The sequence below is a fragment of the Pantherophis guttatus genome, chromosome 6 (assembly GCF_059756535.1).
Source record: "Pantherophis guttatus breed Tessera chromosome 6, ASM5975653v1, whole genome shotgun sequence".
Classification (NCBI taxonomy): domain Eukaryota; kingdom Metazoa; phylum Chordata; class Lepidosauria; order Squamata; family Colubridae; genus Pantherophis; species Pantherophis guttatus.
Window position 1 is genome coordinate 8,225,656 of NC_142068.1, and position 16,805 is coordinate 8,242,460.

Here is a 16,805-nt window from a genome sequence, read left to right on the forward strand (position 1 = left end):
GTATTTGAGGGGCTGCCACAAAGAGGAGGGGATCAACTTATTTTCCAAAGCAGCAGAGGGCAGGACAAGAAACAATGGATGGAAACGAATCCATTGGAAGCTAAACCAAGGAGAGAAGCAACCTGGAATTAAGGAGAAACTTTCTAACAGTGAGGACAATTCACCAGTGGAACAGTTTGCCTCCAGAATTATAAGTGCTTCATTTCTTTTAAGAGTAGAGTAGAGTAGAGTAGAGTAGAACAGAACAGAGAGCCATTTGTCTGGGAACGTATCCTGCTCGAGCAGGAGGTTGGATTAGAAGACCTCCAAGGTCCTTTCCAGTTTCCACTCCATTCCACTCCACTCCTATTCTATTCTATTCTATTCTATTCTATTCTATTCTATTCTATTCTATTCTATTCTATTCTATTCTATTCTATTCTATTCTATTTCATTCCATTCTACTCATTTTCTTCTATTCTATTCTATTCTATTCTATTCTATTCTATTCTATTCTATTCTATTTCATTCCATTCTACTCATTTTCTTCTATTCTATTCTATTCTATTCTATTCTATTCTATTCTATTCTATTCTATTCATTCTAATCTTATTCTATTCTATTCTTATTCTATTCTATTCTATTCTATTCATTCTAATCTTATTCTATTCTATTCTATTCTATTCTATTCTATTCTATTCTAATTCTTATTCTATTCTATTCTTATTCTATTCTATTCTAATTCTTATTCTATTCTATTCTATTCATTCTAATCTTATTCTATTCTATTCTAATTCTTATTCTATTCTTATTTTATTCTATTCTATTCTATTCTTATTCTATTCTATTCTAATTCTTATTCTATTCTATTCTTATTCTATTCTAATTCTTATTCTATTCTATTCTATTCATTTTAATCTTATTCTATTCTATTCTATTCTATTCTTATTCTATTCTATTCTAATTCTTATTCTATTCTATTCTATTCATTCTAATCTTATTCTATTCTATTCTATTCTATTCTATTCTTATTCTATTCTATTCTTATTCCTATTCTATTCCATTCCATTCCATTCCATTCTTTGAAATGATAAATCACTATCCTCTTCTCCAGTTGAAGGATGCCCATGTGCTGCTGAAGCCCTTTGAATGTTTCATCAAAGATGAATACAAGCTTGTATTTGTTGCAAATATACCTCAGGATGTTTTTAGGCAGGAAAACACACTTGCCACACGCACTGCAGATCACAAGTGCAGCCTTTTGACTGCACTTTCATCTCCACTTTTGCTTCTTAGGTACCCCCAGCAGAATCAGCATTTATTTCTCTTTGATCTTTTTTCTTTTTTTAGACTTTTGCATTAGTCAAGATCAAAGTATTTATTCGGGTGGAAAACTGACTAGGGACGCTTCAGCAAGATCCCATTACCTCTCCCATTTGCTTGCTCAGGGAGATTTAAAAAAAAAAACTCTAGAAGTTATTAAACAACATCTGATACATAGAGTGATGATCAAACCCACGAGCTTGCGGATCCCTAAACTAAGTGGGAAAATACTTTTTTTTAAAAATTTGATTTATATGCCACCCTTCTCCGGAGACTCAGGGCGGCTTACAATGCGCTAAGCAAAAGCCTTCATTCTTTTGTATATTTATACAAAGTCAGCTTATTGCCCCCACAAACTGGGTCCTCAATTTACCTACCTTAGAAAGGATGGAAGGCTGAGTCAACCTTGAGCCTTGGCGAGATTCGAACCTGCAGTAATTGCAGGCAGCTGTTCTTAATAACAGGGTGCTTTAAACCACTGTACTACCAAAGCTCTTGGAGGCAACATATTTATGGAGGCAACATATATCCTACATTTTATAGGCCTGCAGGCCTGGGCACAGAGTCTTCACTATGCATAAAGACATAGATAGCCATAGCACTTAGACTTATATACCGCTTCACAGTGCTTTTACAGCCCTCTCTAAGTGGTTTACAGAGCCAGCGTATTGCCCCCAACAATCCCACTTTTGGAAGGATGGAAGGGTAAGTCAACCTTGAGCTTGGTGAGATTCGATCTGCCAAATTGCTGGCAGCTGGGGATCAGCAGAAGTAGCCTGCAGTACTGCACTCTAACCACTGCGCCACCGCGGCTCTTTAGATGGACATTTATAACCCAGGAAGGAAGAAAGGGAGGGAGATATAATGAGGGAGGGAGGGAGGAAGAAGATAAATGAGGAAGAAAGGGAGGGAAGAAGGAGGGAGGGAGGAAAGAAGAAAGGAAGAAGGGAGGGAGGAAATCAACAAGGGAGGGAGGAAGAAGATAAATGAGGAAGGAAGGAAGGAAGGAAGGAAAGAAGGAAAGGAGGGAGGAAAGGAGGAAAGGATGGAGGAAGGAAAGGAGGGAGATATAATGAAGAAGGAAAGAAGGGAGGGAGGGAGGAAGAAGATAAATGGGAAGGGAGGGAAGAAGGAGGGAGGGAGTGAGGAAGAAGATAAATGAGGAAGGAAGGAAGGAAGGAAGGAGAAAGGGAGTAGATAAATGAGGAAGGAAGGAGATAAATGAGGAAGGAAGGAAGGAAAGGAGGGAGGGAAGGAGGAAAAGGGGGAGGGAGGAAAGGAGGGAGGGAGATATAATGAAGAAGGAAAGGAGGGAGGGAGGGAGGAAGAAGATAAATGAGGAAGGAAGGGAGGGAAGAAGCAGGGAGGGAGGGAGGGAAGAAGAAAGGAAGAAGGGAGGGAGGAAATAAACAAGAGAGGAAGGGAGTGAGGAAGAAGATAAATGAGGAAGGAAGGAAGGAGAAAGGGAGTAGATAAATGAGGAAGGAAGGAGATAAATGAGGAAGGAAGGAAGGAAGGAAGGAAGGAAGGAAGGAAGGAAGGAAGGAAGGAAGACAAGAACTCTAGTTGAGGTCAGGGAAACCATGGGTGATTAGAGATTTTACTGCGGAGTTTCTCAACCTCAACACCTTTAACCTGTGAGGGCTTCAACTTCCAGAATTCCCCAGCCGGGATTACGGTATAAAATTCAGCTATCTCCATTTCTCTATTCCACAACCACCGAATTGATCTGGCAGCCTTCCAGATGGTGGAACACACTGGATATTTTTATTGTTCCCTAAACGGAAGAGTTTTCTATGCAGGATTCAGTCCCTCGAGATCTCCACTTTTCTTACCGTCTTTGCTTTTAAAAATTAAAAAAAATAAAATAAAAATGTCGTAGCCACACGGAGGAGAAGCTAAGGAACGATTCCTGTCCCTTTTTGGCTCTTTTTACTGTGAGATGCAGACTAAGCCAAACATGGCAAAACTACTAATTTGGATGACTAATACAGCACAGGACTGCAATTGTTCGTTTTGTTGTTGTTGCTGTTGTTGTTTTTGTAAGAGGGGAGCAGATGCAGTTCGAAACCCAGCTGAAAAGGAACTCTGTTATGCCAGTGCAGGAAGCAAAACACGATGGGAAAAACAGAGGAAATGGATAAGAACATCCAAAAGTAGTCTAAAACCTGAATCAGGCCAAGAGCTTATGTAAGCCAGCATTCTGAGTCCCTATGTGTTGCATCTCAACAAGAAATAATCATTTTCTATGCCAGCTCTCTGCAAGCCGGTGCTCAAGATATACAGGTTGTCCTCGACTTCCAACAGCTCATTTAGTGACCGTTCAAAGTTACAATGGCGCTGAAAAAAGTTGACTTAAGCTTTTTCACACTGAGGACCGTTGCAGCATCGCCGTGGTCACGTGATAAAAAATTTGGACTCTTGGCAACTGGTTCGTATTTATGACGGTTGCAGGTCACGAGTCAATGGGGAAGCCAGATTCACTTAACAACTGAGTTACCAACAACTGCAGTGATTCCCTTAACAACAACGGCAAGAAAGATTGCAAAACGGGGCAAAATTCACTTGACAAATGTCTCACTTAGCAACAGAAATTTGGGTCTCTGTTGTGGTCGTAGGGCTACCTGTATTTATTTTATTTATTTATTATTATTATTTATTAATTCAATTTATATGCCGCCTTTCTCCGAAGACTCAGGGCAGCTTACAATGCATTTAAAAAACCATTATAAAAACATTTAAAAATTAAAACATTAAAACCCATTCACACCATTCATGGCCTGATCTCACTAGATCGCAACAGCGAGATCAACGGCCCCAGGCCTACTGGAAAACCCAGATCTTCGCCGCTTTTCGGAAGGCCAATAGGGTGGGGATGGTCCAGACCTCAGGAGGTAACTGGTTCCAGAGAGCTGGGGCAGCCACAGAGAAGGCCCTCCCCCGCAGGCCTGCCAGCCGACATTGTTTAGCTGACGGGACCCGGAGGAGACCAACTCTGTGGGATCTTACCGGTCGCTGGGAGCTATGCGGTAGAAGGCGGTCTCGAAGATAGCCTGGCCCTGAGCCATGTAGGGCTTTAAAGGTAATAACCAACACCTTGAATTGTGACCGGAGACCAATAGGGAGCCAGTGCAGCTCGCGGAGAATTGGTGTGATGTGGGTGTATCTAGGTGCACCCACAATTGCTCACACGGCTGCGTTCTGGACCAACTGTAGTCTCTGAACACTTTTCAAGGGTAGCCCCATGTAGAGCGCGTTGCAATAATCTAACTGTGAGGTGACAAGGGCATGAGTGACTGTGAGGAGAGCCTCCCGATCCAAGTAGGGTCGCAATTGGTGCACCAGGCGAACCTGTGCAAAGGTTCCCCTAGCCACAGCTGACAGATATTGCTCTAATCTTAGCTGTGAGTCTAGGAGGACACCCAAATTGCGAGCCCGTTCTGAGGGGGACAATTTATCCCCCCCCCCAGAACCAAGGATGGACAATCAACATAGTCTTTAGGAGGCAATACCCACAGCCACTCGGTCTTGTCTGGGTTAAGTCTGAGCCTGTTGACTCCCATCCAGACCCTCACGGCCTCCAGGCACCGGCACATCACATCCACTGCATCACTGAATTGATTGTTATTTTTTTTTTTTATAAATAAATCAGGGTGGTCAACATATCTAATACTCCTTCTTTCTCCTATTTTCACCACAGTGGCAACTCTGTGAGGGGTTGGGCTGAGGGAGAATGGAAGGAAGGGAGGAGGGAAAGAAGAAAAGAAGGACAATTGGTCAATGATGCTTAAACCTGGGAAAGATTTTGCTGAAAATGTTGAGATTCTGTCCCAAAGGATGATTAACAATCATAACATATATTTTGTAACAGAAGCAGAACAGGCACGCAACATGTTTAGCCTAATTCTTTAAATAACCAATTTCTGAGATTAAACGATACCCAGAACCATAAATTAATTTGTGGTTAATAGGCTGGGTTCAGCCTATTAAACACAAACCAAGATTAACACTATTTAAATTTGGTCTCAGAGGTGATTTTAGAAAAAAGGCAACTGGAGTGTTTTGTATGGAGGAGGAGGAGGAAGAGGAGAAGAAGAAGGAAGAGAAGAGGGAGGAAGAGAAGGAGGAGGAGAAGGAGGAAGAGGAGAAGGAGGAGGAGAAAGGGAAGGAGAAGAAAAAGGAGGAGGAGAAGGAGAAGGAAAAGAAGGAGAAGAAGGAAGAGAAGGAGGAAAAGGAGAAGAAGGAGAAAGAGGAGGAGGAGGAGGAGAAGGAGAAGGAAAAGAAGGAGGAGGAGAAGGAGGAGGAGGAGAAGGAGGAGGAGTCAGGGAAGGAGAAGAAGAAGGAGGAGGAGAAGGAGAAGGAAAAGAAGGAGAATAAGGAGGAAGAGGAGGAGGAGAAGGAGAAGGAAAAGAAGGAAAAGAAGGAGAAGAAGGAGGAGGAGAGGAGGAGAAAGAGGAGGAGAAGGAAAAGGAGAAGAAGGAGGAGAAGAAGGAGGAGGAGGAAGGGAAGGAAAAGAAGGAGGAGGAGAGGAGGAGAAAGAGGAGGAGAAGGAAAAGGAGAAGAAGGAGGAGAAGAAGGAGGAGGAGGAAGGGAAGGAAAAGAAGGAGGAGGAGGAGGAGGAGGAGGAGAAGGAAAAGAAGGAGAATAAGGAGGAAGAGGAGGAGGAGGAGGAGGAGGAGGAGGAGGAGGAGGAGGAGGAGGAGGAGAAGGAAAAGAAGGAGGAGGAGAAGAAGGAGGAGGAGGAAGGGAAGGAAAAGAAGGAGGAGAAGGAGAAGGAAGAAAAGGAGAAGAAGGAGAAGGAAAAGAAGGAGGAGAAGGAGAAGGAGTTTTGCTTCTCATCCAAGATGAAGCTTTTTGGGTGGGAAGTGAAACATTTTCATCTCTTCCCGAAGGAAAAAACAGCTCAGTTGCCCTTCTTTTTAAAAAAAGCACCTTGATTGAGAATCTCCATAGACGTTTATTCAAATTCAGCATGTTGTGCAGATGCAGGCACAAGGCCTTTAGCTGACTTGGTTCAATTTGTTGTGTGAACCCAACTGATGAAGTCTCCCCAGTTGAGAGTATTCAACATCCTTAAGGATCCTTAAGGATGCTCAAGAAATAATACTCGAGAGGGGAAGTCAAATGCAACTACCTTTGTTGCCACGATGTCTTTCTGGCTATATAATATTTTTTAAAAAAAACCCCCACAAATCAAGCTTGATCTAAAAAGGAATTTCAAAAATATCACGTCGGCAATTATGATTTGAATGGATCGTTTCTCCTCTCTAATTTTGCAGCCAATTCAGCGACAACGTGCAGCCTTTTGATGTTGTTATAATTTGGGCTCGGTGATGTCAGTAGCTGCTCGGTTGACTCACCAATCGATAAAGCATTAGGAAAACAGCAATTGCATCAGCTCCTTTGGAAGAGGCATTGGGACAAACTGGGGGGAATCTATATTTGTCACCATGGGAAATGCACGCGGCTGTACACGCGCATTGATGTTTAGGCGCCGATGCTTCCGTTTAAGCACCTGCCCATTTGGGAGACGCAACATCGGAAGCCATAAAAAAAAAAACAACTGATGTGCTAATCCAATGTTTCTCAACCTTAGTAAGATGTGTGGGTCAAGTCCCAAAATTCCCCAGCCAGCATCTCCAATTCTCCTTCATAAGCTTTTCCTTGTAGGACAGTGGTCCCCAAACTTTCTGGCTCTATGGACCGGCAGTGGTGGCGGTAGAAGGTATTGTGGTCCTCCAGCAGCCGGCGGAGCTGGCAGCGGAGTTGGACAGTGAGGAGGCTGGGGAGGACAATGGGCCAGTCCTGGAGTCAAGAGAAGGACCGGATGAGGGCTCTGCGTCAGAGGCAAAGATGGGGCCAGGGCCATCTGGGAGCGATGCGCTGACTCCGGAGCCTCCAGAGGCAGACAGCAGAGAGGCAGAGGAAGAGGAGGAGCCTGTTCCTAGTGCACGTATGCGAACAGCTGCCCGAAGGCAAGAGCAGCTAAAGCAAAAAGGACAGCTCGGGAGTAAGGCCAGGAAATGATTGGCCCCTCCCAGAAGGCTTAAAAGAGCAGCAACGGCTCTTGGGATCTTTGTAGGAAAGCAACGTTGCTACATTTGCTTCTTGTCAGCGTCTCTTGCTTCTGAACTTTTGCCAAGAAAAGCCTTTGGCAGGGTGCCAAAGTAGACAAAGTTTGGTGATAAGGCCGAAGGACTGTTTATGAAGAATTTGTTTTGGACTTAGATTAGACTACGCTGAGAATGAAGTAATTCTCAGCTGTTCTAATAAAATATGTTTGTTTAGGACTGATTGTGTCTGGTAATAACTACTTGGGCCTAGGTCACAACAGAGGGGTGGGGGAGAAGAGATGGTTTTGCATGTGTGTCCGCCACTTGCGCAAACGGAGCTTCGCATGCACACCGAATCAGATGAGGAGGCGGCGTGGGAGTCAGGGTCGCCATCAAGGCAACCTGAGAGCTCTGAGGGGGAAGAGCGAATCGAGCTGTCAGAGAGAGAGAGACAGAGGCGGAGCCTGGGCCGTCCGTCAGCCCTCAGATGGAGAGAGTCAGCAGTCCTCAGGTTCAGAGGTGACTGATGAGGAGGAAGAGGATTAGCTGGGTCCAGTGCCTGACACACGGATGCACAGAAGGCAGAGGAGAGGAGAGCAGTGGAAATCTGTGGGCCAATCCTTGGGCAGGAAGAGCCATCGCTGCTAGCGAAGCCCCACCCTAGCTCTGGGGAAAAAAGGCAGGAGGTGAAGATGAATAGATGTGGCAGACAACTATTCTTCTCCCTGCCGGGCAGACTTGTTAGCCTGTTGTGAGAGAGACATTTTGCTGGGGCTCTTGGCACTCTTAATAAAGGAATCATTGATTTAACTACAGAGGGTTTGTCATGTTCGGGGAGCTGGGTTGGAACAAAACCTCTCTCCATGGAACCGATCCCTGGTGCCTGAAAAATTGGGGGCCACTGCTGTAAAGCACTATGGAGTGGTATATAAGTCTAAGTGATATTGCTATTAGTTCTGCAACCCAACAAGACAGACAGAGACTTCAGAGGATAATTAGAACTACAGAAAAAACAATGGCTACCAACCTGCCTTCCATGGAGGACCTGTATACTGTACGAGTCAAAAAGAGGGCTGTGAAAATATCTACAGACCCCTCACATCCTGGACATAAACTGTTTCAACTCCTACCCTCAAAGCGACACTATAGAGCACTGCACACCAGAACAACTGGACACAAGGACAGTTTTTTCCCGAACGCCATAAATCTGTTAAACAAATAATTCCCTCAACACTGTCAAACTAGTTACTAAGTCTGCATTACTATTACTATTAATCTTCTCATCGTTCCTATCACCCATCTCCTCCCACTTAGGACTGTATGATTGTAACCTTGTTGCTTGTATCCTTAAGATTTATATTGTTTCCTAGTATGATTTGATTGCTTATTTGTTCCCTATGACTAACATTAAGTGTTGTACCTTATGATTCTTGAGGAATGTATCTTATCTTTTTATGTACACTGAGAGCATATGCACCAAAGACAAAATCCTTGCGTGCCCAATCACACTTGGCCAATAAAGAATTCTATTCTATTCTATTCTATTCTATTCTATTCTATTCTATTCTATTCTATTCTATTCTATTCTATTCTATTCTATTCTATTCTATTCCATTCCATTCCATTCCATTCCATTCCATTCCATTCCTGGTTGTAAAAAGTAGAGTGGGGGTATTTAGTTCTTGCTTGCAAAAGGCAAGTTCTACAACTCCTGAACTTCCCCACCTGCCTGCCCATCCTTTTCTCTTACCGGCTGATTCCACCAGAGCTAGGCTCTTCATCTTGGTGCTGTGTAAGACATCCTGAAGATCGCGGTACCTACAGTTCAGTGTGATATAACGCACGTCACGCACCATGATGTCCTCCACGCGTACGTTGTACTTCCTGAAAATGCAAACAAGCAGGCTGGATTTACACAATTAACGTTGATTTAACCTACTCTCTGGATATTACCCATGCATTAAACCGGGGGTCCCCAACCTTTCGGACCTCAGGGACTACTAAATTCGTAATTTTAAATCCCGCGGACCACTAATATGATCTGCCTAATGACCAGCTAGGTGGGCGTGGCTAAGTGGTCATGTGACTGGGTGGGCATGGCCAACTCAATGTCAGCCAGCTCCAGGCCATGATGCAGTCCCACTGGAACAAGGCCCTCCGGCTCTTCGCCACCAGCGAAGAATACGGTAGATTAATGCTAACCAAGGTCGGCGTGTTATGTGAATGCATTTGCTACATCTTCGTCTAATATTGCCGAAGAGTACGACATTACAAGCATGGCACTGCTCTTTAAAACAGAGGTGGATAATTCAACCCATATCACCCCTTCACAGATGTTTATAGCGTGTTGTGATAAGTGTAGCCAAAATTTTCAAACACTAGAAAGGGGCAGGTTTCAAAGGGTGAAATAGGTTGCTTCAGGCATTCATTTCTTCTGATTAAAATTACAGTGGTACCTCGGTACTCATCCTTAATTGGTTCCGGGAGGCACGATGAGTACCAAAAACAATGAGTAACAAATACATTTTTTCCCATAAGGAATAATAAAGTGAGTCCCAAGGCAGACGAGTGCCAAATAAATCAAGAAAATCATCCCCTCTCCCTACCCTCCTGCTGCCATCCCCACCAGTACGCTGGGTTGGAGACTGCTGGTGTAAGGTTTCCTACTTGAGTAGGGGGTTAAACTAGAACAGCATCCCCCAACCTTTTGGGCATCAGGGACTAGTTCCATGGAGAAAGGTTTTTCTGCGGACCAGATGTTGTGGCCCGTCAGCGGCCTGTGCAGATTGTTGCTGATTCCGACAACGAGGAGGCTGGTGTGGTGCTGCGCCAGCAGCCTGTGCAGCTGGCACTTGAGTCGGACAGTGAGGAGGCTGGAGAAGATGTGGTGCCAGAGGAAGGGATTCAGCCAGGGCCTTCAGAACTTCCAGAAGCTCCCTTAAGTGAAGAGGACGAAGAGGAGGAGCCTCTTCTCAATGCACGGGCGTGCAGAGCTGCCAAAAGGCAGGAGTGGCTCCTCAGGAGGAGGTCTCCTCGAGAGTAAGGCTTGGGGCTAATTGGCCACTCCCTTAGCCTATTTAAGGAGGAACGCCGCTTGCAGCAAGCTGTAGGGAACAACTTTAGTTCAATCTCCTTCGCGTCTGGATTCTCTGCAAAATTGCTTCTGGGCTTTCTGCCAACTCTAGTAAGACTGTGATTACCTTATCTTAGAATTCTGGTAGGCTGCTAAGACAGTTTATTAACAGCTTTTGATTGATAAAGACTAAGTTATTTGAGTAAAATAAGCTTTGTATAGAGTTTGTGTGTGCTGCGTTCTTTGGGGTCCGTAGCTGGGGCAGAAAAACCAGAGGGTTAGACTAGACCTGCATCCCACAGATGGGGCTTTGCTTGTCTGCGTGACCTGGTTGCTGGCATGCCATAGATCGGTACCCATCCATGGACTGGGACTGGAGACCCCTGGACTAGAAGACCTCCAAGGTCCCTTCAAATTCTTTTGTTCTGACTCTGTTTTGTACCATATAGCTTGTTGTGGCTCGCCAGTGGCCAGCAGAGCTGGCAGCAGACTCAGACAGTGAGGAGGTTGGGGAGGACCATGGGCCAGTCCTGAAGTCTGGGGAAGGCTCTGATGAGGGCTCTACATTGGAGGCAGAGATGGGGCCAGGGCCGTATGCCAGCTATCAGCTGCCTTCGGCGTCAGATATCAGTGAGACAGAAGAACGGCTGGATCCTGTTCCCAGTGTGCGCAGGTGCAGAGCTGCCAGGAAAAGGGAGCAGCTAAGGAACAAGGGCCAACTCAGGAGTAAAGCCACAGATGGACGGTGAATAGCCCCTCCCAGAGGGAATAAAGAGGAGCGAAGGAGAGGGGAGTTTGCAGGAGACAATTAGTTCAATTCATTAGGGTGAAGATCTGTTCCTGACTTCTTGCCAAGTAATTGCTGCTACAGCGTGCAGCATTTGGAAGATATCGGCCTGGCAACTCTCCAAGCCTGATAAAGATCTGTAGTTGTGAAATCTCATGAAAAACTGTTGGCCGGGACTTTGCTGGAGAGGAATTCCCTTTAATCTAAATAAAAGAGGTTTTATCGGGACGAGGAGTCTGCTTCATGCTCTTGGGAAGCCTAGGTCAGAACAGCTTCCATCAGCTTTGGATAGTATGTGCATTAGCAGTAGCAATAGCACTTAAGATTTATATGCTGCTTCGCAGTGTTTTACAGCCCTCTCTAAGCAGTTTACAGAGTCAGCATATTGCCCCCAAGAAGCTGGGTCCTCGTTTTACCCACCTCGGAAGGAAAGAAGGAAGGAAGGAAGGAAGGAAGGAAGGAAGGAAGGAAGGAAGGAAGGAGAGAAGGGAGGGAGGAAGGGAGGAGGAAGGGAGGGAGGAAGAAAGGAAGGAAAGAGGGAGGGGAGGAGGGAAGGAAGGAAGGAGGAGGGAGGGAGGGAGGGAGAGAAGAAAGGAAGGAAGGAAGGAGGAGGGAGGAGAGGAAGGGAGGAAGGAAGGAAGGAAGGAAGGAAGGAAGGAAAGAAGAAGGAAGGAAGGGGAGAGGGAGGGAGAGAAGGAAGGAAGGAAGGAGGAGGGAGGAAGGGAGGGAGGAAGGAAGGAGGAAGGGAGGAAGGAAGGAGGAAGGAGGGAGGGAGGAAGGAAGGAGGAAGGGAGGAAGGAAGGAAGGAAAGAAGGAGGAGGGAGGGAAGGAAGGAAGGAAGGAAGGCTGATTCAACCTTGAGCCGGTCAGGATCGAACTGCCGGCAATCGGCAGAATTAGCCTGCAATTCTGCGCCCCCATGGCCACATTATTCAGTGTGGTCTGCATCTGGCTCCCCACAGCATCCCAGCCCTGAGTACGGATCTCTCCCACGTCCACGGACACTTACTCCTGATGTCCCCAACCCAGCTCCGGCAGGTAGGGCAGTTTCTTGATCCGGATGATGCTGTCGTAGAGGGAAGGCTGCAAACTCTGGGCCACAGCATTAGCCAGGATCACCGCAATCATAACCGGCAGGATGTGCGAGATCTGGCCGGTCAGCTCGAAGACGATGACGGCGGTGGAGACCGTGTGGGTGACGGCCCCAGAGAGGGCAGCTGCACCTGGGGAGGAAAGGAGGGAGCAGTGTCAGTGAAGAGCAGGATCGTTTTCTGCATTAGGAGCAGTGGTGGGTTGCTCCCGGTTCGGTCCGGTTCTTGCGAACCGGTAGTAATGGCGGTGGGAAGCTCCGCTCACCCACCCTGACATCATCACTGACATCTGCGCACCAAGTGCCGAAAAAGGAGCGTCAGGGCCACGACCAGGAAGATGAGTTTCCCAGGGGGCATGCACGCGCCGGATAAAGGACTTCTGGTTTCCAGCACACGCATGTGTGCCAGCCAGCAAGTCTTCTGGTTACTGCCACACATTTGCACGCGCCAATCAGCCGGTTGTTAACTTTCTGAGCAGTTTGGTGAACTGGTTGTTGGAAGAAATCATTAGGGCAGAGAACCGGTTGTTAAATTACTTGAATCCCACCACTGTTTACAGCCCTCTAAGTGGTTTACAGAGTCGGTGTATTTGGCCCCAACTATCTGAATCCTCATTTTACCGACCTCGGAAGGATGGAAGGCTGAGTCAACTCTGAGCCAGTCAGGATCGTACTCCTGGCAGTGAGCAGAGTCAGCCTGCAATACTGCATTCTAACCACTGTGAAACCACGGCTCTTCTGTGGTTCTATCTATCTGTCTGTCTATCTATCATCTACTTATCTATCTACCTACTATCATCCATCTATCTATCTGTCTATCTTCTCTCTCTCATCTCTCTCTCATCTATATCTTCTCTCTCTCATCTATCTATCTATCTATCTATCTATCTATCTATCTATCTATCTATTATCTATCTATCATCTATCATCTATCTATCAATCATCTATCTATCTATCTATCTATCTATCTATCTATCTATCTATCTATCTATCTATCATCTATTTATCTATCTATGTATCTATCAAGCCATCATCTATCCTCTGTCTGTCTTTCTGTCTGTCTGTCTCTCTCTCTCTCCATCCATGCATCCATCTACATACTGGTTATCTATCTATCTATCTATCTATCTATCTATCTATCTATCTATCTATCTATCTATCTATCTACCTACCTACCTACCTACCTACCTACCTACCTACCCACCCAACTTATATGGCCACCCATCTCGCATGTGACCAAATAGTTAAACACAATTAATAATTGCAACCTGCCATCCTTAAAACCAGCTTAAAAATGGTTAAAACTTTTATTAGTGATGCCATTGAGGTGAGGTCCCCAAGAGTTTGAATCTCACTCCACTCATTTGTGAAACTGAAGGGCGGAGGCTCCTTCTCCCCTGTAACACTGCAACATTGAAACACCTCTCTCTTTCTTTCTTACTATTTTAACCTTCTTTCTCTTTCTCTTGCAGCCCCGGAAATAGACCCACCAAACTTTTGTGTCAATGTAGCTGCTAATTGTTTAACTGAGTTGGTGAAGCCCGTGGCTTTGCGCTTGTACCGACGGAATCAATCCTCCTGAATTTTTGGGGGGAAATAGAAGAAAAATTGCCTCTTACCTACCACTGCGTAACCCCCTGGCACAATGCGGTAGATATTGCTGTCCGTGTGAATGCCATCGGGGAACCAAGCTGCCATGCTCTCACCCATCAGCCTCCCAAAAGCCGCCCCTGTTGCAAAGAGAGGAACAATCAGAAGGCTGGGAAAGGAGAAGACGGACAGGTGATGGACTTTCTCTGCTCTTGGGAGGAAGGCGAAACCAATTTTCTGGGTCTGGGGGAGATCAAAGGAAAGCCACTGGCTCCCTTCCCACAAGACAAGACCACCACCCCAGGGGTGAAATCCAGCAGGTTCTGATAGGTTCTGGAGAACCGGTAGTGGAAATTTTGAGTAGTTCGGAGAACCGGCAAATACCGACTCTGGCTGGCCCCAGAGTGGGGAGGGAATGGGGATTTTGCAGTATCCTTCCCCCAGGAGTGGGGAGGGAATGGGGATTTTGCAGTATCCTTCCCCCAGGAGTGGGGAGGGAATGGGGATTTTGCAGTATCCTTCCCCCAGGAGTGGGGAGGGAATGGAGATTTTGCAATATCTTTCCCCCAGGAGTGGGCAGGGAATGGAGATTTTGCAATATCTTTCTCCCAGGAGTGGGGAGGGAATGGAGATTTTGCAAAATCTTTCCCCCAGGAGTGGGGAAGGAATGGAGATTTTGCAATATCTTTCCCCCAGGAGTGGGGAGGGAATGGAGATTTTGCAGTATCCTTCCCCCAGGAGTGGGGAGGGAATGGAGATTTTGCAATATCTTTCCCCCAGGAGTGGGCAGGGAATGGAGATTTTGCAATATCTTTCTCCCAGGAGTGGGGAGGGAATGGAGATTTTGCAAAATCTTTCCCCCAGGAGTGGGGAAGGAATGGAGATTTTGCAATATCTTTCCCCCAGGAGTGGGGAGGGAATGGAGATTTTGCAATATCTTTCTCCCAGGAGTGGGGAGGGAATGGAGATTTTGCAATATCTTTCCCCGAGGAATGGGGAGGGAATGGGGATTTTGTAATATCTTTCTCCCAGGAGTGGGGAGGGAATGGAGATTTTGCAATATCTTTCTCCCAGGAGTGGGGAGGGAATGGAGATTTTGCAATATCTTTCCCCCAGGAGTGGGGAAGGAATGGAGATTTTGCAATATCTTTCCCCCAGGAGTGGGGAGGGAATGGAGATTTTGCAATATCTTTCTCCCAGGAGTGGGGAGGGAATGGAGATTTTGCAATATCTTTCCCCGAGGAATGGGGAGGGAATGGGGATTTTGCAGTATCCTTTCCCTGGAGTGGGGAGGGAATGAGGATTTTGCAGTATCCTTCCCCCCAGGAGTGGGGAAGGAATGGAGATTTTGCAATATCCCTCCCCTGCCACGCCCACCAAGCCACGCCCATGCCCACCAAGCCATGCCCACAGAACCGGTAGTAAAAAAATTTGGATTTCACCTATTCTATTCTATTCTATTCTATTCTATTCTATTCTATTCTATTCTATTCTATTCTATTCTATTCTATTCTATTCTATTCTATTCTATTCCATTCCATTCCATTCCATTCCATTTTATTCCATTCCATTCCATTCCATTCCATTCCATTTCTTATTCTATTCTATTCCATTCCATTCTCCCAGGACTAGCACTATCTGTATTTGCCTGGGAAAAGTAGGATTCAAATACAGGGCGATATCAAGAAAAGATGCAGCTCCAAGATGGGCGTCAAAGAAAGAGGGAGAAGAGGGCGCAGGGGCTGAACTTACCAATGACAAAGACGGGCATGAACGCCCCGCAAGGCACAGGGATGGTGGTCGCCAAAGCCGACATCCAGAACTGAAGAAAGACAGAAAGACAAATGTTGATTAGCAGGAGGGAGAGATTCTCTATGCTGGCTTCCCTGGTTGGGAGTCGTTCAGGGGGATTAGCCTAAAATCCCCATTAGCCTCCAGCCAGCAGGCCCGTTGGTTGCACTGGTAGTCCTCGACCTACGACCCTTCGTCCAGCGACTATTTGAAGTTACGACAAGCACTGAAAAAAAAAGTCACCTCCAACTGGTCTTTGCCACTTAATGAACTGACCATCGCAGTGGCCCCAAAAGGATCACGATTGAGGTGCTTAGCCACCAGCTCACATTTATGACGGTCACAGAATTCCGGGTCGCATCATCGCCCCTTGCGATCTTGCGACAGTAAAGAATGGAGTCTCTCTTTGAGGGAGGCAGGCGGTACAGCAATGTGTTCTGACCTAGGCTCCCTTAAAAAGCCGGGTCTTGGTCCCGGCAAAACTTCTTTTATTTAGACGACTGTGAATTCCTTTCATTCACAGTCATCAAGGCCTGCCCAAACAGTTTTTCAAAGGAATGTTTATCAACACAGACCTTATCTCGCTTGGCAAGCTGCCAGGTAACTAGTTTCCAAACGCAGTACAAGGCAAAACTTGGCACAGAGTCACAAACAGAACTTTCCACTCTTGAAACGACCGAACGAATGAATTGTTTCCTGCAAAAGCCCCCTCCCCATTCGCTCCTCTTTTGTTTCCTATGGGAGGGGCCACTCACCTCCAAGGTGTGGCTTTACTCCCAAGTCGACCCTGCTTTCTGAGTTGTTCTTGTTTTCTGGCAGCTCTACGCATGCGCACACATACAAAGTCAGCTTATTGCCCCCACAAACTGGGTCCTCAATTTACCTACCTTAGAAAGGATGGAAGGCTGAGTCAACCTTGAGCCTGGTGAGATTCGATCTTACTTTAATTGCAGACAGCTGGTGTTAAATTACAGTGCTCTGTCTGTTGAGCTATCCAGGCTCCCTGGATAGTTTAAAAGTTTTAACTTTTAAAAGCATTTTTTCTACAACCTCTTCGGTCGAAGAGGTTGTAAAAAAAAATGCTTTTAAAAGCCTCTGACGATCCCAGCTGAGCTGCAG

At 46.0% G+C, this 16,805-nt stretch overlaps 1 protein-coding gene across 2 annotated transcripts in view; it reads right to left on the minus strand.

Annotated features, from left to right (window-relative positions):
• CLCN2 (chloride voltage-gated channel 2) overlaps positions 1–16,805 on the minus strand; it is a 143,039-nt gene that overhangs the window by 28,788 nt on the left and 97,446 nt on the right. For both annotated transcript variants that reach the window (XM_087872478.1, XM_087872477.1), the window contains exons 13-16: positions 15,648–15,717; positions 13,925–14,035; positions 12,225–12,438; positions 9,106–9,239 (exon numbers count right to left, since the gene is read on the minus strand). In XM_087872478.1, coding sequence (XP_087728604.1) covers positions 9,106–9,239; positions 12,225–12,438; positions 13,925–14,035; positions 15,648–15,717 — 529 coding nt within the window. The remainder of the gene's footprint in view (positions 1–9,105; positions 9,240–12,224; positions 12,439–13,924; positions 14,036–15,647; positions 15,718–16,805) is intronic.